At 43.0% G+C, this 27,962-nt stretch overlaps 2 protein-coding genes across 3 annotated transcripts in view; both read left to right on the top strand.

The window, feature by feature from the left end:
* The window catches only part of PDE10A (phosphodiesterase 10A), a 669,061-nt gene that overhangs the window by 29,687 nt on the left and 611,412 nt on the right, over window positions 1-27,962 (top strand). The window lies entirely within an intron of this gene.
* LOC126953774 (putative transcriptional regulator encoded by LINC00473) lies at window positions 35-24,531 on the top strand. The gene has a single exon (XM_050789414.1). It carries the CDS (start codon window positions 17,967-17,969, stop codon window positions 18,666-18,668), a length of 702 nt encoding a protein of 233 aa, XP_050645371.1. The 5' UTR covers window positions 35-17,966; the 3' UTR covers window positions 18,669-24,531.

Here is a 27,962-nt window from a genome sequence, read left to right as displayed (position 1 = left end):
TTCTTTCTCTCTCTCTCTCTTTCTTTCTTTCTTTCTTTCTCTTTCTCTCTCTTTCTCTCTCTTTCTTTCTCTCTTTCTCCCTTCCTTCCTTTCCTTCCTTCCTTTCTTCCTTCCTTTGTTCCTTCTCTCCCTCTCTCTCTCTTTCTTTTCTCTTCTCTTCTTTTCATTTCTTTTCTCTCTCTGTCTCTGTCTCTCTCTCTCTCTCTCTCTCTCTCCTTCTTTCGAGTTTTTGCTCTTTGTTGCCCAGATTGGAGTGCAATGGCACGATCTCAGCTCACTGCAACCTCCACCTCCTGGGTTCAAGTGATTCTCCGACTTTCTTTTGAAATTGTAGGTCAAGTGGTAATTATTTGTAACTGCTGGTTTTGGCTTTTCTTTCCATTTGGGTCATTTTGTACTTTGCTCCTAGGCACATGCATGTTCAGCCCTCCGGCCTGGTGGGCTTTGCAGTCTTTTGTGGTTGGAGGAGCCCAGGGCGTTGGAGCTCGGAAGGTCCTGCTCGCAGACTGCGGCAGATTGTTCCGGAGACGCTGGATCTCTACTCATTAAACCAGTGGATCCGATGTTTTGTCTCTCTTGCTGAGTGAGAGACTGTCTGTGTGAGTTCTCATTCTGGGAAGGATCAGAAATACGTCTCAATAATTTTATCCTGGAATGGAAGCTGAGAAGGACCTTCAAGACCATGCTTGAGATCAAACTCACTGCCAGCTGCTGGGGAACCACTACTTGCCCTCCGGCCCTGAGACGTGCAGAGTTGAAAGAAGGAGCTAGATTTTCGGCCAGGGCCTCCATGGAGGCATGGACCTAATTCAGACTCCTCCGAACACAATTGTTTCAAACTGAGATAGAACAACTCTGTTTTAAAGGTGGTTCTGTCTTAGTATTATTATTCATGTCTGAATATTTCTGCCTCCTGCCAAATATTTTAAGCTCTTAGAGGCTGGGTGTTATTTCTTATGTATGGGACATATTTTGTCTTTGCAATGCCCAAACACAGCACCTTCATTAATAAGGAGGTTATTGATCAAAGTGGTTTGGAGCTGGACTCCCATGGGCTCTGGAGTCAAATTGCACAAATAAAGTCATTCCTGTGAAGAATGTAGCACAGTGGCTCTGTCAGAAGTCAGAAAACATTAGTTGTAATTATTATTAATCATATATATTTTTTGGTTTTGGGATTTTTGTTTTCTGTATTTTTTTAGAGATAGGTCCCTCTGTTGCCCAGGCTGGAGTGCAGCTGCACAATCACAGTTTACCATCACCTTGAACTCTTGGGGTCAAGCGATCTTCTCACCTTAGCCTCCCAAGAAGCCGGGACTACAGACATGTGCCAGCAAACCTGACTAATTTTTAAATTTTTTGTAGAGATGGAGTCTCACTATGTTGCCCAGGCTGACCTCAAACTCCTGGTCTCAAGTGATCCTTCCACTTTGGCCTTCCAAAGTGCTGGGATTATAGGCATGATCCCACTGGGCTGGGCCCTGTGCTCTTTGAATGAGTCTGTTAAGTGGCTTTTAGGTAAAGGAAGAATTTCTCATCCCCACCCTCCGAGTTCACTCTTTGAATAGCACAGGTCTCCTGCACTAATAGCCAGGAGGTCATTTTTCTGGCTTTGCAAATGCTCATCCCCCAAGGCACAGCCAGCAGCTGTGGGGTGTGCTCCTGGCCCACCTCCTGTGCTGATTATAACTTACGCACCAACCCTGGGCTGGCCCAACTCCCTCAAATGCTCTGAGACGGTGGAGGTGGAATTGTGACCCATGCAATTAATAGCTCCTTAGGAAAAGGTTCATTTGGAAATACATCATCATTTGCCCATGGCCAAGTCTTAAGATCCCACTCGCTGTTTGATTCTATGACATGATTCGGATTCCATACCATGGTAGAAATATCTGCTCCTGTGCTCGGTGGACGCAGAGACATGTCAGAGAGAAATCCCGCAGCTTACCAGCTCCTTGTATTAATAGTTACGCTTTTAGAATGAGAACCATAGGAAAGGCAGAATCTGGTAAATCTTGTCACAGGTTTAACTAAAAAGACCTGAGTATTTCTCACATTTGCTTGAAGAATAACTTTTCTTACTCACAGAAAGTAAAAGAAAATTTGGATCCTGCCGGTGAATATTATGGGATTTTGCAAGTCAACCATGTTGAATTTCTGTATTAATTTGCTTTTCTTATGTGACTTTCATCATTCCTGTTCAGTTTTTAGAGATACTAGTAAATTAAACACTGTTAGACCCACTTGTTAGAATTAAACCATAAGAAACCACAAAATCAAGTCATCTAAATAGGGTTTTAGAAAAGGATTCAACGAGATGGAGAGAAATTGTCACAGGCATTGATTCCTTCTCTTGAAATCTTCAAAAAAGTGGATAAATAAATAACAGTATTTGGGTTATTTCTCATACTAAAAGGGTACCCTGCTCTCCAGGCTCTAGATTTGCATAATGTAGATTAGTCAAAAGTTAAGTAGAAATTGCTGAAAATAAGATGCTACTATTATGACATGAATTTTACTAATTCATATAATGCACGGTTTTATTTTTTAAAAATCTAATAGTATCAGACATTTTAAAGTTGAAAGGACCCTTGACAATTTTCCCAGTCTGTCTCCCAGTCTTCTGTTCAGGCAGTTTACAAATGTACCCATTTTATAGACGTGACAGTTGAGGCATCAATGTTAAGAATATGCTCAGAAATTGCAGCAAAACAAAACATACAATATGTATCTCCTGTATAGCTTTAGAAATTTTTATATGAATCAAATATATATTTTTACATTTTATGTTATTTTACCTTTGGTAGTTATGTTATACCTCCAAAATATAGGTGCAGGTATTGGCAGCTTTTAACTTTTCATTTGTCATAGTATCCTGTTTGCACTACTAGTTAACACGTTACTAGAATTTAAGTTCTTTAAATTCTCTGGGTTTGCATAGTTGTTTTTTTCTTGTCAATAATTTCTAAGGTATGAAGAAATAACTTTTGTACTCGCATTTAAAATACTTCCATATGTGTCCCATATTAAGATTTTCTAATGTGGATTAGCGTCTGGCTTTGTGAATTTCCTGAATTGAAATGGTGGGCTTCGTAAGAAGAAGATTACAAGTAGCAGGAACAGCAGAATGGTAACAGGCCGACGGTAGAGGTAGACGCTAAGCTCCTGTGTCAGGCTTTACATGGTGGCTAGAGGGGAGGTGGCAAAGGTTTGTGAGGAAGTAAGGGACCAGTCACTTCCATGTTTCAGGAAGCCTCATCTGGAAATTTTGGGAGAAACACTGAATATAGGGAGACTGAAGAGGAGACAGTTTGGAAGTTATTGCCAAGATCCAAAGGAGAGATAATGATCAAAGTAATGGAATGAAAAATAAAAGAGGGATGCCATTAGAATGAACTTTGCCTTCTCTATCCTCCTGCACCTCCAACTCTACACACCGAGCATGACCTTGACCCTCAGGCGATGGGGAGAACTTGGGGACTGTAGCCCTGAGGTGAGTGCGAGCCCTCCTGGGCTCCTTCCTATGCCTGTGGAGCGGTGGTGGCATAGAGGCCATGACAGCAGCAGAGGAGCTGTCACAGAAACGGCGACCGTTCTCAAAGTCATTAGCGGCCAGGTCCCAACTTGGGCAGCGAGGAGATCCTTGTGGAGTTGTAAGGCAGGTTGGAATGGGCCAGGCTGGAGCTCCATTGAGTTTGTTGAGTTTTTTGCTCATTGTTGTTCATTCCCTGCAATAACAAAGCCTGTTGCTTTAACTAATTCAACAGTCCTTCTTCATGACCTTCTCCATTGCTTGCCTCTGCTTGTAAACTTTGAAGAAAGAAATGCTGGCCTGTCCAGCCTCCCCTGCACACAGAGGTGGCCATGGGACAGAGCCCAGCTAGTGAGATAGAAAGCCAAGGCTGTGTAGAAGCTTCCGGAAACCCTGAGCCCTCTCGTAAGGCCTCCTGGTGCAGCCTCTGGCGGGCTGCTTGGCCTGCTTGCTGCTGTGGCCACCTTGCAGCTGAGATGCAGCCAGAATGAAGCTGGAGTCGGCACAGGTGGTGGGGAGGGAGGACGGAGAGACCCTGTGCCTTTGATGACAATGCAGGCAGCTCCTCCACCCCGCTCTTGTTATCTTGGCAAAACAAACCCTAACCCTGTTTTAGGCTCTGCTAGTTGGGTTTTGTGTTCCTAACTGATGAAGTTAGGAAAGTTCCTGATAACTTTAGGAAGCCGAGGGCTTCCTACCCATAGGTAGACGTTAAACTCTGAATGTCTAGAAGCAAACCGAGTGTCCACATGAGCGTGTGTGATCTTTAAGGCATGCATCAGTTATTTTGCGGCCGCCACCTTTATATTCAGGTTTGACAACTTAATCTTAGCAATATCAGTATGTCATGAGAGTGGTAATGCCAGAAGCACCATCTACTATAATATTTTGATTTTTAAAATAGTTAAAACATTTCATCTTTCCATACAAAAATCTGCAAAATAATATTTATAGCAGCTTTATTTATAATTGCCCCAAACTGAAGCAATCTGGAAAGGCCATGATTCCAGCTATATGGGTTTCTGGAAAAGATGAAACTATGGAGACATTAAAAAGATCACTGGTTGGCCAGGCACAGTGGCTCACGCCTGTAATCCCAGCACTTTGGGAGGCCAAGGTGGGTGGATCACAAGGTCAGGAGATTGAGACTATCCTGGCTAACATGGTGAAACCCCGTCTCTACTAAAAATGCAAAAAAATTACCCTGGTGTGGTGGCAGGCACCTGTAGTCCCAGTTACTTGGGAGGCTGAGGCAGGAGAAAGGTGTGAACCTGGGAGGCGGAGCTTGCAGTCAGCCGAGATGGAGCCACTGCACTCCAGCCTGGGCGACAGAGTGAGACTCGCGAGACTCTGTCTCAAAAAAAAAAAAAAAAAAAAAAAGATCAGTGGTTGCCAGGGGCTCAGGAGGATGGAGAGATGAATAGGTGGGGCACAGGGGAATTTGAGGACCAACCATGCAAAATGCAACCATTTTGCATGTTACCTGAATGGTGGATACATGTCACTACGTACTTGGCAAAGTACATAGAAACTACTGCAGAACTATACAACACAAGGAGCCAACCCTGATATAAGTTACGCACTTTAGTAAATAACAACATGTCAGTATTGGTGCATCACTTGTAACAGATGTGACACACTAGTGCAAGACGCAGATAGCACAGGATGCTGGGATGGGAGGACTCTGTATTGTCCGCTCAATTTTCTGTAAACTTAAAACTTTTCTAAAAAATAGAAATCTATTACTTCCTTTTATTTTTTTTTTGAGACGAAGTCTCGTGCTGTCACCCAGGCTGGAGTGCAGTGGCACAATCTCGTCTTGGTGCAACCTCCGCTTCCTGGGTTCAAGCAATTCTCCTGCCTCCGCCTCCTGAGTAGCTGGGATTACAGGCATGTGCCACCACACCTGGCTAATTTTTGTATTTTTAGTAGAGATGGGGTTTTACCATGTTGGTCAGGTTAATCTTGAACTCCTGACCTCAGGTGATTCTCCCGCCTTGGCCTCCCGAAATGCTGGGATTACAGCCATGAGCCACTGTGTCTGGCCAAATTTTTAAAAGAAGTATTTACAGCCTTCAAATTTCTTTTATTTCTTTCGATAATAAATATTACTATTTTAGAAGACATTATTTAATTCCTCAGATATTGGAAGGGGTGCTATTAACTGAATGGTTAGAAAGTGCCTCTGTAAGAACAGAGGCAGTGAGGGCCCAAGTCACAGAGTAAGTCCTAAGAGCAAACTCTAATGCAGAGAAGTTTATTAGCAAGCTTCAATAGACACAAAAAGGGAGCTCAGCAGCAAGCTCAAACACGGGTTTTCATTTTATGATTCTCCCTGCTTCTGCTTCATTTCAGAATTTCCTCTAATGCTGGACTCGAAACATAATTTTTGGGTAGGACCTGAGGGAGGCCGCTGGGCAGTTTCACACTCATGAGAGGATGGAAAACCCACAACTACTTTTGGTTAGGAATGCACTGTGGCCTTTTTTTCTTTTTCCTCTTATAAAACTAATAAGTGGCTGAGGAAATACCTGTGAAAGATTTACTTAAGCAAAGTGGATGGAGCCCAGGGTGAAGGACAGTTAAGCCCATGTGAGCCCTGGTGATTGGAGGCTGCGGAGGATTCTGGGCCGTGAGGCCAGGTTGGTCAGGGCAGCTGCGCTTTCCATCCCGTGCAGAGCCCTCTCTCTCTGCCCAGGCAGGGAGTTGAAGGGGTGTGGTTTCCTGCCTCTCCCAGATTTCTTAGTTCTCCCATGAGTTTTCTCCATGTCTTAAAAGAAGAAAAGTAAATGTTGACATTTTTATTTCAGTAGTCATACTTAAGAATCAACACTAACAGAGTCTGCACATTTTAGAATTGAGGTTGCAAATGTGTGTGTGTAAAACTAAGGAACAGTGCCATTTTCTGGTGTTTTTCCCACAGACTGTACAACATAACAAGTTCCTGTTGTGGCCTCATTACCGGGTTCAAACACCTGATTTTGGCGAAAGCTAACCAAGATAATACGCAACATAAGCATGATTTCTTTAGGAGCTGTAGAGTTCTGCTCCGTGAGAGATGTGTGTTCTATTAAAGTCGGGGAGTGAAGACAGGCACAGGTGAAGGAATCAAATCCCTGGCATGATTTCTGGCAGAGGCCATGGGGGCTGCTGGTGGGTGCATGGCAGCTTGCTGGCTGAGAAGCGTTCTGGAGCCAGAATGCTGACATTGAATCCTAGCTGGGCATGTATTAGAGGCATAACCTGGGAAAGTCATTTAATGTCTCTGCCTCGTTACTTCGCATGAGGACTTGAGGATAATAACAGCACTTATTTCAGGAGGCTATTGCAAGAATGAGATGCACATGTTGGAAAGTACTTACCTCCCCTGGCATAGTAAATTCATGATAAATGTCAACTATTTATTGTAAATGACTAGAGCAAGTGTATGATAAAATGCCAGTTGAAGAGTTTTGGCTAGTTTTTAGCTAGAACAAGGCCAGGCCCTTTGCTGGGCCTCAGTTAAAGCTTGTTGAATGAATAAATGGAAGAAGGACCATGTATTAAAAGAGCCAGGTCACCACTTGCATGGACAATATGTGCCGGCACCTGGATTTGGAGAAGTGAGGGCAGTGGGAGAGGAGACTAAATAATCAAACCAGAAGAAACATCAGGCAGAGGACAGTGCTGGAGAATGGGGAAGAGACTCATCTAAATGGGGGAGGCAGTGTTAGGAGAAAGAGTGAGAAAGGAAGGTTGGAGCCAGATGGAAGGGTCCCATTGGAAGTTCACCCTATGCCAGGAGTGGTGCAGAGGAAGCTGGATGTGACTCCGCTTCAGGACCCGTGGGAGGGCAATCGACTGTTGGTAGGGAAATCAACCAAGGAGCTGTGGCAATTCAGCTGAAGGACGCTGGACATGGAAAGGAGGGCTCTTAGCCAATAGGTTGGAAAATACCCCCAGGAACGGCTCTCAGGTTGGGCAGAACAAAGCTTGACAGAGCAGATCCACCTGAACTGAAGTTCTACGAGGCTCAAAAGTGAGCAAAAGGATGCACAGGTAATACTCAAGGAGAAGACGTAAACAATGTTGGAGATGATGTTTAATATACTCACGTGTGAGTGTGTCTGTTGACTGTGATCTAATGTGTTGCTTTACAGAACTGGCAAATCTAATGTGACTTTGTACCAGTTCAGAGGTAGTTTTTCAGCTCCCTCACCAGCTGAGTTCCCTAAACAGTGTGGCTTATTTCAACCTTGAGAAAGACCTCCATGGCCCCTGCCAATCACACAGACTGACTTCTAGAGCTTAAAGGTGGCGTAAAATGATACAATATGTAAGAACCAAGATAACCCACATTTTTAACATTCCAAACAATGTAGGAAAGAATAATGTCCAAAGAAATCAGGAACTTTTCAAAGAGAACACATGTTCTTTATTAAATCGGGATGAGAGATCAGATCTCCCAACGTATACCCCAGTTTTACATTATTTTATTAATATTTCACATAACTTTTGTTTGTGTGTAGCCCTGGTTCATGTCTGGAGATTCAGCCAGCTCAGGATACGCACCATCCTCTAAGCAGATCTCCCCTTTTTTTAGTGCTTTAGACTTCCAAGGCTTAGCTGAAGGCTCTGCTGTAACTTAAATTGGCCTTCTCATCCATGGGTACCACTCCTGGGCTGGCTGCTGTTCTCATGACTGGAAGGGTGCCTTCTGCATCCGAGTGGACCTGCTCTGCACAGGTATTGGGAGTCTCCTGTGAACGCCCATTTGCAGAAAGCACTCTGTGTGCAAGGGAAGAAGGTTTTAAGCAGAGAGCTGGCAAAGCCTTCTGTGCTGGAGCTCCCGCCCGGTGTCCTTCCTAGGGAACAGGTGCATCGCTCTCACACCCTACGCGGGGTTCCAGGGAAGCAAGCTCCTCTCTCATTCTTTTGATAGAAATCAGAAGCTAAAAATTCCAGGAGCTCGCAGTGTGCAAATAGAAAATGCTAAATGCTGCTCTAGACCATGTTACTGTGAGTGAATCTTGTCGGATAAAAAACTTATGGCTATCAAGCCATAAAAGCCTGTTAAAACATTTAACAAAGACTGTACTTTTGTGTATGCTGGAAGGATAAATATTGTAGTATTTTTTGGGCTCTCTTATTCAGGTCACAGAATATACTCAACTTTATTTTAGACATTTAAAATATATAAAAGGAATAGGCCATATTTTCAAGTCAATTTGACTTCATCTTCTAGGGCAGATAAACTAACAATGATAAAGCAGTCAGCTTCATAAGGACAAAGCAAAAACAAAAGGCTGGACTAAACACATGCAAAATAATAATTATTTTTAAAAGATGCCTCTTGCATTAACATTCTTGTTCCTCCTCATGTTTTAGCTCTTATTATAATTAAATAAAATTTTATTTTTTAATTTTCTCATTTTTCCCCTAGGGGTCATTTTGCTTCCTATCATCAACAAAAATAGCCAGAATGATATTGAAACTCATGAGATAACTACAGATGATCACTTTATTCATCTTTGGATGAGTTCATTTTTCCATTTTTTGGTGAATTTCTGGACACTGATGATAAAACATGACAGAATACTTTTGCTTTCTATGCCACCTCCTTTTATGTAGTATGCCTCCTCCTAAACATTTTTCAGACACCTCATTATGTAACCTGCAGCTCGTAATGAATACATAGCATGTGTATGATATGAATAGAGTTCTTCTAAAGAGATCTCCTACATTTTTATTTTCAAGTAGTTCTTCCTCTGGGGGATGGTCAGTGGGAGATGGCACTTCATAAGGTCTGCGGTGGTCTCCCAAGTCCTCATCCAACGTGTTGCACCAGTTTGTGTTGCTGTTTGAGCTGTGCTGCTGACCCCTTCCAGGGCATCTGCCACGGGCATCTCCTCCAGCCCGTGCACTAAGACTCAAGAGAGTTGAAGAACCAGGGAATCATTGTAATAACAAGTATTCTGAATTGCATTGTACTGTGTGCTAGGTAGGTTTAAAAGATAACTCATCCCAAATGGGTTAGTGTGACCAGTATGGCTTATTCATGATGTTTAACTGATTTTATCTTGCCGTGGAGCCTATATTCCCATTGATGGTGGAAGAAAAAATAACATTTTTCTTAGTTAAAGGTAACAATCTTTTCTGGATTGAAACTATTTCTTTTTGAAAAATCGAGTTTCTGAATCCATCAACTCAAAACTCAAATTATTTACTAGGGCCATTTCCTGTTTGCTGCTTCCAAAGTAGGTGTCCAGTGGCAAGACAGATGTGATGGCTTCCTGGAGTCCTGCAGGGACCACACATAATCGAGGCTGTCACGTTTTGTTGCTCGTACCTGACCTCATGTGGTGGCATAGCTTCTCTCACCGGGACTCTGGGCCAAGGCTTCAGTCCTCCCTGTACCTAGTGCTGTGGGGCCAGCTTAGTCACTCCCCTGGGCATGGCCCAGGTGGAAGTCCCATCTGCAGCTTGCTTTGTCCCACCTTGGCATTCATGTAGGATTCAAGCAAGTCCCTTACCTGGCCCCTGGCTTAGACTGTCCACCCACAGCAATCTTGGCTCTGAAACCACCTTGTTTCTCACCTTGATGGTTCCTTGATGGGCCACAGCTCTCAGCTACCTTCCTCAGCAGGAGCACTTGGGAACTTCTGTTGCTTGGAACATGGGAGAGCGTTCTGCCTGAAGGCTACACTGCCATTTCTCCTTTAAGGTAGAACATCACCTTGGTGCAGAGCGCTCCGTAAGGTCTCCTGCCAGAGCCTTCCCGGTGGGAGGTAGGTGCAAGCTCCTCTGCTCTGACTGATTTCTGCCTCCATCTCTGCCACATCCACTACTGATAGGTGGAACCTCCTCCCCAGGAAGGGAGAATCAAGAACTCCTTCTCCTGGCGGTGTACTCTTCTCTTCTTCTCTGTTGATAGAGCTTTATGCTTTCTTTGCCTGATGGTGGGAACTTTCTCTACCTATCCTGAGGTCTCTCCACCTGCGCTTGATATTAAAACTCTTGGTTCAGGTCTTAAAGGTCTTATTTTGGTCTTACTTTTATTAAGTAGAAGAAGCTTTTGCAATTTAAATATCTCTTATCTATTGACACACACACACACTATATATATATGTGTGTGTGTGTGTGTATATATACACACACACACACACACATATATATATATATTTATGAGTCTTTGCATCAGAGAAGTCCATTGTCAAGATTCAGGTTGAATTCGGGTTTGGCAATGTTTTCTCCTATTCCCTGTAATTTACATATAATATCCTGAAAATAAAGTAGAAACTTGCACCTTTCCAGTCTGTTTGATAGGACATTACCTAATGCTGCCCTTTCAGAAGGCCATACTTAATTGGTGAGATGGATAATTCCAGGTTGGGGATAAGTGATGTCTTGCTGTGTCAGGAAGCAAGGAAGCTGTCAAAAACTAATACGATTGTGAAATGAGAAGTCCCTTCCTGTTGGCCAAAAGTATGATAATTTCAACATCAAAAGTAGCAGCGGTTATAGTGTATTAATGCACATTGAATCAATCAAAGTATATGAATCCATAATGAAACTCAAAGAGCAAAAGCTAGGACAATACTTTTATGCCACAACTTGAGATGACTACTAAACCAACGCATTACATTAAGAATTTGACACTGAAGGGCAATCATTATTTACCTTCTCTTTCCAATATGAACTGCACTGGGGATAATAAGACAGCTGAGTTGATGAGAGAAAGCTCTATTTTAAAAGAAAAAAAGGCCATCAATAATATAGAATAAATGATAGAATTAGAAAATCAACATTAGAGATGTAGTTAATGCAGATCTAGACATTGATCTAAGGGAGAAAAAGTAGCTGTACAATGGAAGGATTGTATGTTCAATCTCTTAACCCACTGTCAACTTTAGCATCAGCAATGGCGGGTCAACCAGGCTTTATGTACACAGCATCACTTAAGTCTAATCCCCAATTCATCAACCTTTAGATCTGACTTTCAGCTTACAGGAAATATGGGAGATAGAGGAAAAGACAAAATGCCTTCATGAGAAAATACCCAGACACGCCCAGAAGATGAAATATGGTCTTCATCAATGACTGCATGTCATTAATAAAGAAGCTGTCGTCCGGGCGCGGTGGCTCAAGCCTGTAATCCCAGCACTTTGGGAGGCCGAGACGGGTGGATCACGAGGTCAGGAGATCGAGACCATCCTGGCTAACACGGTGAAACCCCGTCTCTACTAAGAAATACAAAAAACTAGCAGGGCGAGGTGGCGGGCGCCTGTAGTCCCAGCTACTCGGGAGGCTGAGGCCGGAGAATGGCGTGAACCCGGGAGGCGGAGCTTGCAGTGAGCTGAGATCGGGCCACTGCACTCCAGCCTGGGCTACAGAGCAAGACACCGTCTCAAAAAAAAAAAAAAAAAAAAAAGAAGCTGTGGTAGATTAGGAGCAACCTAAGGAAGGCAACAAGGTACAGTGAATGGCCCTTGACTGGATCCTGAATGGTTAAGCCAGCTAAAGAAAATGTTTGGAGCAACCGAGTAAATGTGAACACAGACTAGGTATTATATAAGATTCATTGAAATGGAAACCTGGAGCTTATTAACTGAAAAAAAAAAAAAAGGTTATAAAATTATATGTAAAAAATAATTTCATTTTAAGTATGCAAGTTTATATATATAGATAATATCTGAATTACATTCAATAATGTGTTTACTGCACTAATTTCTGGATGGTAGAGACATGGTATTTTAATTTTTAAATTTCTGATCATGTGAAGGTCATGTAGTGAGGCCTGAATGATATATTTATTAGTTTTTTAAATAGCCAGGTAATTTTATGTATTTATTATGTGCAATATGACATTTTGAAATATATATACATTGTGGAATGGCTAAATCAAGCTAATTAACATATGCATAACCTCACAGAGTTGTCATTTTGTGGTGAAAACACTTAAAATCTACTCTCTTAGCATTTTTAAAGAAGACAATATATTCTTTTTTTTTTTTTTTTTTTTTTTTTTTTTTTGAGACGGAGTCTCATTCTGTCACCCAGGCTGGAGTACTGCAAGTTCTTGGCTCACTGCAAGTTCCACCTTCTGGGTTCATGCCATTCTCCTGCCTCAGGCTCCTGAGTAGCTGGGACTACAGGTGCGCGCCAGCACACCCAGCTAATGTTTTGTATTTTTAGTAGAGACGGGGTTTCACTGTGTTGGCCAGGATGGTCTCGATCTCCTGACCTCATGATCCACCTGCCTCGACCTCCCACAGTGCTGGGATTACAGGCGTGAGCCACCGCGCCCGGCCAACAATATATTCTTATTAACTATAGTCACCATGTTTTGCAATAGCTCTCTTTAGCTTCTTCCTTCTGTCTCATTGAACCTTCCTAAGCTTTGATCAATGTGGGGGAAAAGCTGTATGATATTGGTCTAGGCAATTATATTTTTTGGTTGTGACCCCAGAAGCACAGGCAACAAAAGCAAAAATAGACAAATGGGATTGCTTCAAACTAAAAAACTTCTGCACAGCAAAGGAAACAATCAACTAAATGATATCTTTAAATGTAATAATAGCACATTATGGCTGCAGAGCATTTTTACAGCTGCTAAAATGCAATCACACACATTTCCCTACTTGGTTTAATTATTTCTCTATGAAGTAGACAGAGCGAGCATTATTGTACCTGTTCACCATATGTATATAGAGAACTAGATGGCTTAGTGACTCTGTTAGTTACCTATTGCTTCATAGCAAATGTCTTAGTCTAGTCAGGCTGCTACAATCAAATACTATAAACAACAGAAATTTATTTCTCAGAGTCCTGCAGGCTGGGAAGTCCAAGATCAAGGTGCTGGCAGTTTCTCTTCCTCGTTTGTAGATGGCACCTCCCTGCTGTCTTTTCACATGGTGGAATGGGCAAACAAGCTCAATGGAGTTTCTTTTATAAGGGCACCAATCCCATTCATGAAGGCTACAGCCTCATGACCTGATTATCCCCCAAAAGGCCCCACCTTCTAATACTATCACCTTGTAGTTTAGGATTTAAGCATATAAATTGGGGTGGGGGGACACAAAGATGAAGACCATAGCAACAAATTACCCCAAAATTTACTGGCTTAAACAAACAAGTATATATTGTTTCTCATAGTTTCTGAGGGTTAGGAAGTCAAGAGTGGCTTAGTTGTATGGCTGTATCTCAGAGTCTCTTATGAGATTCCAGTCCAGATGCTGGCTGTAGTTACATCATCTGAAGTTTTACTGGGGCTGGAAGAACTGCTTCTAAGGTGGTTCATGGCACATGGCTGTTGTCAGGAGACACACTCAATGTGGAGGCTGGCCCTCCCCAAAGCAGGTGGCCCAAGGAGCAAATAAGCAACCAAGTCAGAGGCTGCAATGACTTTAGAGCCTGGTCTCAAAGTGACATGCTCTCACTTCTGCTGCTGTTCTGTTGGTCACACAGACCAACCCCCTTGTGCAACGTGGAGGGTGTGAACACCAGGAGAGGGGAGTCACAGGAGCCAATATAAGTTGGCTCTCACACCCAAGGTCAATGCCACACTCAAGGTCATACCAGCTGGCAAAACTAGAAATTGAAACCTTGTCTTCTGAGTACAGAAGATTTTCACTTCACACAAACTTTTCATAAAAGGACCTTATCTTCTGTAAGTATAGAAGATCTTTTTTTTTTCCAGAATTTTTTTTTGCACAGTGATGTAGTTTCAGTATTTATGTGACATCACTAAACACAGAGTTGGGAATCCAACCAGCTCTTTCAAGTAAGAGTGTGTGAATGTGAGTGGGCCCCAGCATACCACAGGCAGTTAGCTCTGCTCTAATGTAAGTATGCATTTCTACACTAAAAACTGCAGGGCTTATGGGAAAATGGGGTTAAGGACACAGCCTTCACCTTTATCAGTGGCAAAAAATAAAAGGCGAGGAACCCAATAAAAATGGTAGCACACATAGTTATACATTTCAACTCATTAAGAAATCCATAAATACTACAGTAAAGATGTCACTTTGAAAAGATCACCTTGAGAAAGACCTGAAGTTTGCTTGTTGAAGTGAGTGTCCCATGCCTGGGGGCCCACCATGTCCACCTCCCTGTCTGCAAGAGGAAGAGAATCAAAGAGTTCCCAAGAGAAAAAGAACAGAAAACCAAAGGAAAAATACACAATAGCTGAGGTTCAAGAGGAGAAATTAAAGAGAAGGTGATATGGTTTGGCTGTGTCCCCGCCCAAATCTCACCTTGAATAATCCCCATGTGTCCTGGGAGGGAGACAGTGGGAGGGAATTGAATTATGGGGGTGGTTACCTTCATGCTGTTCTCCCAATAGTGAGTGAGTTCTCAGAGATCTGATGATTTTAAGAGGGGATTTCCCCCATTTTTGTTCAGCACTTATCCTTGCTGCTGCCACGGGAAGAAGGAGGTGTTTGCTTCCCTTTCACCATGATTGTAAGTTTCCTGAGGCTTCCCCAGCCATGCAGAACTGTGAGTCAATTAAACCTCTTTCCTTTATAAATTACCCAGTCTTGGGTATGTCTTTATTAGCAATGTGAGAACAGGCTAATACAGAAGGGAACGCACAGAGCCGTGCAGCCGGTTGGTGGCGGGAAGGGCTGTAGCTCATGTTGATTTGAACTTCTGAGAGGAGTGTGTGATGAATAATTTTAGGTGTTATCTTGACTGGGTTAGGTGGTGTCCAGATAGCTGGAAAATCATTATTTCTGGGTGGGTCTGTGAGGGCGTTTCCAGAAGAAATTAGCATTTGGATTTAAACACTGAGTAAAGACGATCCTTCTTCACCAACATGGCAGGCATCACCTGACTCACTAAGGTCTCCAATAGAATGAAAAGGTGGAGGAAGGGTGAACTTGAGTGAATTATCTTTGTATGATCTGAGACATTCATCTTCTCCAGCCCTAGAACACCAGGTTCTCTAGGTTCTCAGAACTTTGGACTCTGTATTTATGCCAGTGGCTTCCCAGGTTCTCAGACCTTTGACTTCAGACTTAAGAGTTTTACACCACTGGCTCTCTGGTTCTCAGGCTTTTGGACTCAGACTGAGTTACAGCATCAGTTCTCCAGTGTGTAGGCAACAGATCATGGGACTTGTTAGCCTCTGTAATTGCATGAGCCATTCCCATCATAAATATCGTGTTCAATAAATCTATATACTCAGTTCTCTTTCTCTCTCTCTCTCTCTCGCCTCCCCCACCCCACCACACCATTTCCCTTCCTCTCTCTGGGTTCTGTTTCTCCCCAGGGTTGTGGAGCACCATGACTAATACAAGGGTTATCTAAAATCCTAGAGAGAGTAGTGATAGCAGGTATGGGTGGGTGTGGCTCCTTGTCCTGATGAAATGCATATGTGTGAGATCCATCCTTCCTACTGCATTCACCTGGCTTCTAAGCAACAAAATGGTGCCTGAGCAAACCGACATTGACATGACACTCAAATTGTTCCCTAATTTACCAATCACAGTGGAACAAATCCTCATTTTCAGAAGAAATGTTCTAGCAGAATGGGCTGTAGGTACACCCTGGAAATTGGCAAACACCATAAATCAGGGCTTTCCTCCTGGAGGGCCTTGTCGTAAATACCTACCAGCACACTGTTGAGGTTAAAGCACTTTATGTAGGTTGGTATATAATAGTGCCTAATAAATTATCAGAATTAGCAGTACTTTTCCCAAGAAGAGGTCCAGAGGGATTTGAATGGAACAAGCTGAAACTGGCAAGGGCAGGTGAGCAGAGGCCTGAGACAAGGCAAGGGCAAGTGAGCAGAGGCCTGAGAGTGGGGGCACAGTGGCGAGCCCCAGCAGGTGCACACGGCAGGGCCCACTGTCCACAGTGCGTGGCAGTGAGCATAGGTGGGCACACATCGAACACATCTCCCTCGACAGCCTCCTTCTGTGGGTGCAAAGAGGTACTAAAGATGATGCGTCACAAATTATGAACATCCTTAGTGACTATCTTCAAGGCAGAAACAAAACAAGGAACAATAACAAGCTTCAGGAAGGCTTTATTTTGTGAAGGGGTATGTGTGTATACACACACACACACACACACACATATAAAATCATAAACTGCATTTTTAATTCCCCTACTCTCCCAGCACACATATGGTATACTACAGTGTAGCTGTTGGCAGCCCTAACTGGAATATTTAACAAATAGGCAGTAACAGACATTTATTGAAAAAAGTTTTTATGAGAAAACCCCAAATGTGCACGTTTTGAAGGTGCTTGGCAGTCATGCCTGAGGGGCAGAGTCATGTCCAGGAATCACAGTCTGGATGGCATCATGAAATGATGGCTATACAGATAGGAGCAATGATGGAAGCCAGGTGCATCCCAAGTGGCTTCTGCCCCTGAAGTGCCCAGGGGAGACCTTGGTGATGGGGAATCTTTGGGTCTGCTCTTAAAGAAGGGGTGAAATGGCCGGAGATGGGGATGGCTCTACAGGTGAAAGGTGGTGCATTAGGCCATTCTTCCATTGCTATAAAGAAACACTTTAGACTGGGAAATTTATAAAGAAAAGAAGTTTAATTGACTCACAGCTCTGCATGCTGTACAGGAAGCATGGTGCTGGCATCTGTTCAGTTTTTAGGGAGGCCTCAGGAAGCTTACAATCATGGCGGAAGGCGAAGGGAGAGCAGGCACATCACATGGCAAAAGCAGGAGCAAGAGAGAGTGGGGGAGGGAGGTGCTACACACTTTTAAATGACCAGATCTCGTGAGAACTCTATCAGGAAGACAGCACCAAGCCATGAGGGATCCACCTTCGTGATCCCAACATCCCCCACGAGGTCCCACCTCCAACATTGCAGATTAAAATTCAACATGAGATTTGGGTGGGGACAAATATCCAAATGATGTCAGGTGGGCTCTGTGGGAAGGCCAAGAGGCAGGGAGTATTTTCAAATGGCTGGAGTCTGTCTGGTTTAGACAGAGAGCTCATGGAGGGAGTCTCTCCACCTCTTGAAGACAAGGCCTTAACATCCATAGAAACACATTTTTATTGATTTCAGAAAGGCCCAAGTCAATTTTTTTCCTTCGGATATAGTATTAATAAATTACTAAGCGCTCCCATCTGCCAACCATCGTTCTAAGTGTTTTACTGGTATCATCTCGTTTAATCCTTTCAACAACCCTGTGGGGTGTGTAAATGTTACTATACCCCATTTGTTCAAGGAAATGGAACCTAGAAGTATCAGTAACTTGCCTAACTTCAGAGTACCGAGTGTGAGATGTGGGCACAAATCCCGGAGAGATTTCAGAGTCTGAGCTCTACTCTCTCTGTATTGCCTCCCCTACCGAGCTCTACACCAAGAAGTGTTGAAGTGTGCGGTCAGCAGTCCTGAAGTTGATGGTGGATTATGTTTCTTCTAAAGTCACTGTGGAGATGAAACAAGTTAAGTTCTACCAGTGTTTTTCATAGAAACATGGCTACTATAGCACCAAAAGTTGGAGAAAATTACCTTTATTTCTGGATTTCATCAGTGATAAAGGCTGCTGAATTGTGCATATCATTGGTTCATTTCCCACAACTAATCACATTTCACTTTATTCAAGACCTTTTAAAAATGGGACTGTCAGCTGAGGTTGGAAGGCGCAGGCAGGCGCCCTGGAGAGAATTCATAGGGAGGCACAGGACGGAACTCTCCAAGGAAAGAAGAAGCACCCCCAGAAAGGAGTGCTCTGTGGGCTCCAGGCAGCCGAAGAAATGCGGACGTGAGCACCGTGATTGCACTCCCACGTGCACCAACGCTGCCAGTGTGAACAGAAGCGGAGCCCGCAGAACGCCAGGCTGTGCCGGGAGATGGATCACCATGAAAAACAGAGCCAGAGCATGGCGGGAACTTTCCGAGAGGGCATGTTGTTTCCAGGCGGTTCCACCTTCTAATATGAAACAGTCTTGGTTGATTTTCCTTGATACTACTTTATCCTTGGCCTGGTTGTTGGCAAGTAGCTACCCACGTCTGTACGCGCCCTTGATTAGTTTCCACTGCATGTGTTTTAACACAGTGCTCCTTTTTCCAAGTTTATTTGGGCCAACCCTGTCTGTAAAGATCCAGTTTAATACGAATTTGAGTCTAGGTGCTATAGCCTGGAAATGTACTAAAGGCACTACAACAGATTGCTGAAAGAATCTTTATTCTGAATGCAAAGCAGACACCTAGTAAAAAAATTCTGGAATAATAAAGCAAGCAAGGCTCATGTGCTCAGTTTTGGGGACGCTCCAATTTAAAGGCTTAGTCATTGTCACGGTGTAAGGTTTACCCATTGCCCCCATCACACAGATGTGGGAATGTTGAGACCTGAGAGTCCTATGACCTATTCTGCTGCCCAAGAACTTGGGGTGGGTGGTAATTGGAGAAATCAAAGTGATCATCTGCAAAGAATTCCATTGCTGGTGCTTGGTTCTGCGGGATTCTTCACGGAGGTCTTAAGGCAGAGACAAAAACAAGGACTGTGGGAGGCTCCTGTGAGTAGCCCAAAGGGTTTTGGAGTCAGGCAACCTCAGGTTACAAATCCAGTCCTGCAGGTTAGGAGTTGTGTAAACTTAAAAAAGTGACTGCACCTCCAGGCACATCATTTCCTTACCTGCACCTCCTTCTGACGGGTTTTCTGAGGACAATGCAATCCATACCCTGTGTCGAACACTTTTCTAATTAATGATGTACAGACACTGTTTATTTTACAGGAATAAAAATACCAGAAGAACCCAAGTCATATTCATTTAAAGCGGGATGACAAGTGCATCAAAATCTGAAAAATCATCACTAAAGAACTTATCCATGTAACCAAAAACCATTGAAATAAAATTAAACTATTGAAGCAAAATTTAAAAATAATAAAATTAAAAAGTCCAAAAAATTTAAAGCAGTTCACCGGTTTCATTTCTTCCTTTATCAAATTGTATTTAGAAATTTATTATATGTGTCTATGCAAACATTTTAAAAATGTAAAAATGTGGGATTGCATAATACTGCTTACTGATTTACAAATATAAATACATCTACATAGACTTGCACACATGTAGGTGCCCCTTGCCCTATACAATTTCACCATCTGAACTTGCTATCTGAACTGAAGAACAAGAGGTTTTGTAGAGAAAGGGATACTTGTTAACATATGTGTATATGTAGCTTTTGGGTTATGGTTGGTCTTACAAAAAGAAGGATATCATATATATTTCCTGTATCTTGGTTTAATCAATAGCACTTCCTAGAAATCTTACTAAGTCAACTGGTATATTCTAATTAATTCTTTGTGCTGGCTGCATAATATTCTGTGGTTTAGAGGTGTAGCCACACCACATTTTATTCATTTTATCTCCTATTGATGGGCACTTATGTTACTTCCAGTTTTTTGATGCTATAAACAGTGCTGCAATAAATAATGTTGCACATATATCCAATTTACTAAAGATTTTATTTCTCCAAATAGAATTTTATTTCTAGCCTCCAAATAGAATTTTATTAGCTCCAATTTCATTTAAGCTGCCCTGCCACACACATACGCAGGTCATCAACCTGGTTATATGTAGAGTGTGTGTGTGTGTCTGTGTGTGTGGTTTTGTTTATTTTTGTTTTATTTTTGATGTTGTTGCTCACTGGACTCTGAACACTACAGGACTTCTTTAAATCTATTTCTTGAGTTAAGCACTTGACAAGTGCCTGGGGCCCAGTGTTTCAGAAGACATCGGTCAGGGCCCCTTCACTGAAGGAAGCCCTGGGTGGGTTTTCTGGTGTTCACATGGGGACCTGACTCGTATCCCAAGGATAAGGGCCTGGTTGTCCAGGGAGCACAGAGGCCCTTGGCACCCTCAGCTGAAACTCATCCAAGATTAGCAACATTCCAGCCAAATTCTTGTTTTATTGCATGATTTCATTTAAAAATTGCATGTATGACATGGATAAGCTATAAACAAAATAGCCATTTTAATGAAAACAGCAAGATATATGAGTGGATGTTGCCTTTATTCTAGTTATGTACACAACTTATTAGGAGATGCTCACAGTTGTCAATGGACTCCACGCTACGGCTTTGTGAAGCAGTGTTTGCTTCAGGTGATAGAGCCGCTCTGCTTGCCCACAAGCTGCTCTGTTGGTGACCTGTTTCACAAGGTTGTTTTACCTTGAGTTACTGCTGTGTTCACAGTTGTGCTTCGAGAATGCCAAAGCTCATTGCTCTGTTTGCAAAGATGCTTGGCTTGTTAGGGAGGGTAAAATGCAATATATTTAGACTTTCGATATTGACAGTCCAGCTTTTGACTTCTGAGGTCTTTGTAGAGGAGAGGAAGTGGGAGAGATTGACAGAGGACCCTCCTGTGGTGTGGGGTCTGTGCTGATGTCTGGATTTTTTTTTTAACATTTATTATCAGGCTTCTTACAGGAGGAAGTGGTTTGTAGAGCCCTGAATTTAGGCTTTGACAGGTAAGAATCTCTGGAATGAACAAGACTAGTTTGGTTAGCATTTATTAGAAGGTCACTGTGTAGGTCCTTAATTGTCTCCTGTTTATAGAGCTGGATAGTGTGTGTGTGTGTGTTTGTGTGTGTTTTGTGTTTAATTGTGATTTGCTGCTCTTGACAGGTTTTGTGAAACTGACAATAGCTCTTTCCCAGCCTGTTCTTCTCTAGTGGCCAAAATGTTCACTGTTAATTTATTCTGTTTACTCTTCATTCATTCAACAAATATTTATTCAGTCCTACTATGTACTAAGCACTGTCTAGCCTATAAAGATGTCAAGACATGCACCAACTCTTTCAATACATATTTCTGTTATAAGTTGTAAAAATATTCAGTGATATAAAAATAAGAAAGGTTCTATTAAGAACAGTTTGCTTTTTTAAATATGTAAGTTTATTTTGGATGCAATACGAGACTGAATTCTAATGCAAAGTTGTTTTAAGAGAATGTGAAAATCTCACCATTCACTGACTTAGGAGAAAAGTTACTCTGAGAATTAATAGAAGCTAAATAGAAGAAGATAGTTAAAGTCTGCATGCTGGCTAATGTCTTCTTGTCTTGTACTTTGGGGGAAAAAAGTAAACAAAAGTTTTATTAAGTTTCCAGTAGGTGCCACCTGAACCCTTCCATATTCAGGATTAGACAAGCGGCAATGGCACGTGGAACTTGCTAGCCTAGCCCACTGTGTTGCAGGGTTTGGCTTTCCTCCAGCCCTCAAGGGGTGTCTAAGACCTCTGGGATGCTACATAGGATGCAGGCAGAACTGCCTCTTATGGGGCAAAAAAATTGTCATGGTCACCCCTGAACCATATAGAGGAAGAATTTTGTCTCAGTGCAAGCAAATGGTCTTCCAAAATTTGTACAAACAAGTTCCCAACAGTATAAGCTGCATTTAACCCTAAGCAAACCATCCTCACAGCAAAGGTCTTATTCTACCTGCACATTCCTTCCAAAGCACAAATGCCCTTTCTCAGTTCAACGATGAAAGGACTGATGGAAGATACCTTAGAAGAGTGGCGATGATTCACACTATTGGGTTAAAAAGAGAGAATATTGGGGAACAGTGAGGCTCCCCAGTAAGTCTCTACTCATTCTCCAACATCGTTGGCTGCCCTTCATTTGCCAACATGGTCAAATCTTGCTCCTACATTAAAATTTAAGAAGCACCATCTTCCTGGGTTGCAATCACCTCTCTCTCCTTTCTTTTCACAGGCAAAATTCTCCTCATCTCCCACGGTTTGCATTCATTCCCAGTCCTACCACCCTGCCTGGCAGCTCCCTCCACCACACAATGGACACAGCCAGTGGCAGGGACACAGCTCTTCTGGTGCCAGATCTGGCTGACACACGGGTGTAGCATTTGACCCTCATGACCGTCTGTTCTTTCTTCTTTCTTCTCAAAAATATTTCTTGGATTCCTTGACAGCACTTTCTCCTGTTCTCTTTCTCCCTCTCTGCATTCATTATGTTGCTTTTTTCTGCCAATCTTAAATGAGGGTGATATCCACATTCTTTCCTATCTGTTACCGCTTACTCAACATTCTCTCCATGGTTCATCACGTTCCTCCCTCTGGCATCAGTAAAATGGATTTCATATCTCCAGCTCAAATGTCACCAGTTCTGCATGAATACATCAAAGGCTCAGTGTATAAGGACTGCTCAAAACCAAACATGTTACCTCCTCTTTCTGATTCCCGTTCTTCCCCACTCCCTTACCCATCTGCTTCTTTCCCTCATTGTTAAAGTTATTACCATCATCCAACTTTGATGAGTTCAAAATCTGGAATCCATCTGGAATTCTTCCTTATGTGCATCACCTGTATCCAAAAGACAATGGTCTTAATTTGTTTTGTGCTGCTGTAACAAAATATCATAGACTTGGTAATTTATCAGCAATAGAAATTATTTGGCTCACAGTTCTGGAGGCTGGGAAGTCCAAAAGCAAGGGGACATATCTTGTGAGCACCTTCTTGCTGTGTCATCCCATGGTGGAAGGCATCACATAGCAAGAGCACAAAAGAGACAACAAGGGGGCCAAATTCATCCTTTTTCTCAGGACCCCCTTCCAAAATCACGAATACACTCCTGGTATAATGGCATTAATCCATTCATAAGAGTAGAGCCCTCATGACTTAATCACCTCTTAAAGATTCTGCCTCTCAACATTGTTGCATTGGGAATTAAGTTTTCCAGCATATGAACCCTACTTTTGTTCTCCCAGTGAAATGTCTCTCAGACATATCCCGTCTCCTCCATTCCTGCTATCTTTGCCTTAATTTTAGTCCAGAATCATTTCTTGCCTGGGATTTTGCCCACGATCTCCCTCTTCCTTAGAAATATATCCTCCTCTCTACTTTCAAAATGTTTTTGAATTCAAATTTGATCTCATCTTTTCCCTGGTTAAATCCTTTAGTGGCTTACCACTTGCTATAAGACAAAGTCAAAGTCCTCAGTGCCCTTTGTCATCTAGTGCTGTCTCCTGTGCATAGACTTCCAGTTCTTTGATTATCTCTGTGCCTTTGCACACACATTTTCTTCCTTGGAAGAACTTCCTCCTATTTCTGCTTTTCTTTCTTACACTATTTAGAGTCTTCTCATTCTTCAAAGAATCCAAAGATGGCCTCCTTTATAAGGTTTCCCACAGCTCTCTCTTGCTGGTAGAGTTTGTTGTGCCTTTTCCTATGCAACCTCCTGTGTATGTGGTGGGCCCTTTCCATGCTGTGTTACACTTGCTGGTTTACAAATCTACACCCAGCACTAGATCGTGAACTTCTTGAGGTAAGGAACTATGTCTGATAACTACATTCTTTGTAATTTCATGGAAGCAGTGCCTAACACACAGGAATCTTCTTGAGCCCCAAATTTGCTATTTTTTCACACCCTTGGATATGTGTTCTTCACATTAATAATGGAAATGATAGTGCCATTCCTGCCGACCTTACAGTTGACAGTTGACACTAAATTTGAGACTAAATGTGACAATTTGTATGAAAATATTTCTCAAACTTACACTTCTATCTAAAAGCAATATATTGGTAGTAGTAGCAGTCTTGTTTTATTCTACTTTCTGATTTTGAACACTAAACCACATTGGGAGCCCATCCATGGCATTGCGGAGAGTGGTGGGGTGGAACAAAAGCCACAGATGAAAATTTTGCCATCCTAAGAGCTGGATAAGTATCTGGGAAAGCAGGACACTGGATAGAGTATGCTTTCTTTGCTTTCAGTGAAGTCTTTGTTTCAGTGACCACTTGTTTATGGTAGTTTAGAGGTGCCTGCAGTAAAGCAAGATATAATAAATGCAAAATTAATTTTTTAATGGGGCTGAGGAAAATAAAGATTATAGAGAAAGATGAATCCAGAGGTTTTTTTTTTTTTTTGTCACTAGTTTGAAAATTAATGGTGGTGTAGACAAGTTGAAGGACTAAGTCAAAATTTCAGTCAAAATATCAGATTCAAACTCAAGGCAATGACTATTCTATCTTTGCCATTTTGGTGTAGCTAAATGTCTCTGAGGAGTAAGGTGATGACAAATCTTCAAAAGAGGTGATTGAGGCCAGGCGTGGTGGCTCACACCTGTAATCCCAGCACTTTGGGAGGCCAAAGTGGGCGGATCTCTTGAGGTCAGGAACTCAAGACCAGGCTGGCCAACATGGTAAAACCCATAAAACTCTGTCTCCACTAAAAATACAAAAAAAAAAAAAAAAAAAAAAAAGATTAGAAAGATCAGCCAGATGTGGTGGTGCATGCCTGTAATCCCAGCTACTCGAGAGGCTGAGGCAGGAGAATTGCTTGAACCTGGAAAGTGGTGGTTGCAGTGAGCTGAGATGGCAGCACTACACTCCAGCCTGGGCATCACAGTGAGACTCCGTCTAGAAAAAGAAAAGAGGGAATTGATGTTTAAAAATGAAAAATTGCAAACTGGAGCTGTGCTTTTGTCTCAAAATTTATGTTCACAAACCCCTCTTGCTGTGCTGTGCCTGTGGTTGGCCTCAAGGTACCCCTCAAAGCAGCTGTTTTGGTTCTGACCTGCTCCTGGCTATAATTGGAAGGTAGCCTGTGATGTCTCCCTTTATGTTTCCTTATTCTGGAATGTTGTGTTACATTTTTGTTCTGTATAAATTTATTTCCTATACAAATGCTAGCCTAAAAATCCTGTACCAAAAGATCTCTATATATTCTATGAAATTTGGGCTGTAAAAATCCAGAAGCATTCTGCTGACAATTCTTTAACCAGGGAGAGTTTCCTCGGGGGTGTGCCTTTCATTATGTATATTTGAAAATGAATTTTCAGGTCTCTGCTTCCCATGTGAATTTGTATAAATGTATGTAATAATAAGAAGTAATGCTTTTTTTCATTTTTTCCTTAGAAATGGGCATTTTTTTTTAGGTCATAATATAAAAGATTGACTGGTTTGAGTTCCTTTGTCCTCCACAAGTCTAGAATGAGAAAAACTAGAATTCCCTGGTAATATCCAAATTTATTAATGAATGGATATGTGCCATGCTAGTTACCAGGCAAGGTGCTTAAAAAGAGAAGTAGGGTTTAGTTTCTCTCCCCTGTGGGTCCGTCAAACTTTTCTCAGCCAATTCTCTTCCCTCTCTGGAAACTGTGATGTTTCATCTTCTCCTCCTTGCCTGGTGCCCACTGACAACACAGGGACTGATTTGGGTCTTCTCATGTCTAGACACACTGAAAAGCCATTTTTGCTGTTTCTGCTGTCCAGCCACACAGGTAGAGGGGACTTTACCGCAAGACTTGCTGCTTCCTGAGTGCTCCCCAGGGAAGATTCCTAATGTCCTCAGATCCACAAACCTGGGGAGGGGTTTGTCATCTCCGGTAGCCTCCCCAGACCAGGAATCAGCCCAAGGTAGAGGCCTCTCTCAGGAGCCCACTGCTGCCTGGCTCTCTCCCTCCTCTTTGGTCCTGCCTCTTCCCCAGCCCTGGGTAAACTCTGCCTGGTCTCCCTGGAGGGGTTGCAGAAGGGAATACCTGGAGCGGGGCAACCTGCCATCCACCTGCTCTGGCACCAATGTCCTGAGTCTTTAAAGACTAAGCCCCCTGGAAACTCAAAACCAGTTCTCCCTCAAAAAGTTCAGCTCAGGCTGGGCGCGGTGGCTCACGCCTGTAATCTCAGCCCTTTGGGAAGCTGATGCGGGCAGATCACCTGAGGTCAGGAGTTTGAGACCAGCCTGACCAACATGGTGAAACACCGTCTCTACTAAAAATACAAAAATTAGGTTGGGTGCAGTGGCTTATGCCTGTAATCTCAGAACTTTGGGAGGCTGAGGCAGGTGGATCACTTGAGGTCAGGGGTTCGAGACCAGCCTGACCAACATGGTGAAACCCTGTCTCTACTAAAAATACAAAAATTAGCTAGGCATGGTGGCACGTGCCTGTAATCCCAGCTACTTGGGAGGCTGAGACAGGAGAATGACTTGAACTCAGGAGGCGGAGGTTGCAGTGAGCCGTGATTGCACCATTGCACTCCAGCCTGGGCAATAAGAGCAAAACTTCATCTTGAAAAAAAAAAAAAACAAAAAAAACTAGCTCTCACACGTCAAAAACTTTGGCTGTTCACACTATTCTGTTCCAACTTTTAAGAACACAGATAAAAAATGTAACCAAGTTAAAAAGCCTTATTAACCTTAAGGCTTGATGCCGGTGCCATTCCTAGGCTGGTATTTCTCATGAGTCTCCACCAAAGACAGAGGGCAGGAAGATCTGGACTTCTTGGGCTGAGTCATGCTTCGAGGACCCCTTCAGAGGGCGGTATATTGTTCCCTGTGTGGGGCTGCATTTCCCGTGACCGGCACTAGCCTCATGGTTTCTGCTTTTCTGACTGTTCACCTGCACTTGCCACAGCTGTGCTGTGCCTCCACTCCTCTGTCTCGTGAGGGGACTCTGACCTTTCTGTCATCTACCACATGTCATTGATGAGAGCCAGAGGGGGTGGCCTCCTGGTGGTCCAGCCCAACCTCTGTTCTCTCTCGTTCCTGCTTCTCAACAACCTCCTGGAGCTTTTTCCTCTGGATGTAGGAGAAGGGCCCCACACGCTGGATCACAGCCACGCTTGGAAAGGAGAAGTGACTGTTGGGGAGACAGCCCCTAGGAGAGTTGGGTCTTTGTCTGTTTTATTTTGTTTCTTTACAATACAGCCGTTTCATGTAGGACCTCTTCCACCTAGACCCTTGCCTTCTCCCAGAGGTGTGAGACAAGGAATACAAATGTCAGCGGCGACTCTGGAAGGCTGCAGGGAACTCATGCTGCCCATAGAAAAGCACTTCGACACCTTAAACACCTTCGCTATTCCCCACCTTCTTTCATGTTCACATCTGCAAATAATAGGCACTCAATACAATTTTATGGCAAATCACAGAATCAGTTCTGCTTCGAATCCTTTGTGGAATGAAGTGTGAGCATAGGACAAGTGTGCAAACAAGCACCAACACCAGGGTCTGTTTACTCTAGTGCAGCCCATGGCTACTTTATTCCTTTTCGTCTTTCAATAAATAGGTGTTGAACACCTATTATATGCCAGTTACTATTGTAGACAGACATGGTATCTATTCTTGCAAACAGACACTGAGGAGGCACATGAATAGACAGGATGTCAAATAATAATGAGAGCAGCCAAGGGACGGAGCAAGGTGCTCATGAGTGCCGGTCAGAGCTGCCTCCATAGCTGGGCTGGCAAGAAAGACGCACGAGGTGGTTGCACTTGGGCAGAGGCCTGAAGGATGGAAGGAGACCACCGTGGAAAAGTGGATGGAAGAGGAGATGGACCAATCATTTTCCACAATCAAGTCATATTTGAAATGCGCGAGGTCCCCATCTGATATTGCAGAGGTACAGGGGCACCGGAGGGTTCCTAACAGACATCGCCAATGCTCCGTGCTGTCTCACCGTATTTCACGGGGCTGGCAGGTTCTGCCTGTGGTTCCCTCAGTTTCATCAGCACCAC

The sequence above is a fragment of the Macaca thibetana genome, chromosome 4 (genome assembly GCF_024542745.1).
Source record: "Macaca thibetana thibetana isolate TM-01 chromosome 4, ASM2454274v1, whole genome shotgun sequence".
Taxonomy (NCBI): Eukaryota; Metazoa; Chordata; class Mammalia; order Primates; family Cercopithecidae; genus Macaca; species Macaca thibetana.
This window is presented reverse-complemented; position numbering and strand designations above follow the sequence as displayed.

Excerpts from the sequence above, each read along its gene's own strand:
- LOC126953774 (XM_050789414.1), top strand. The coding sequence starts at position 17,967 with ATGGCTACTATAGCACCAAAAGTTGGAGAAAATTACCTTTATTTCTGG.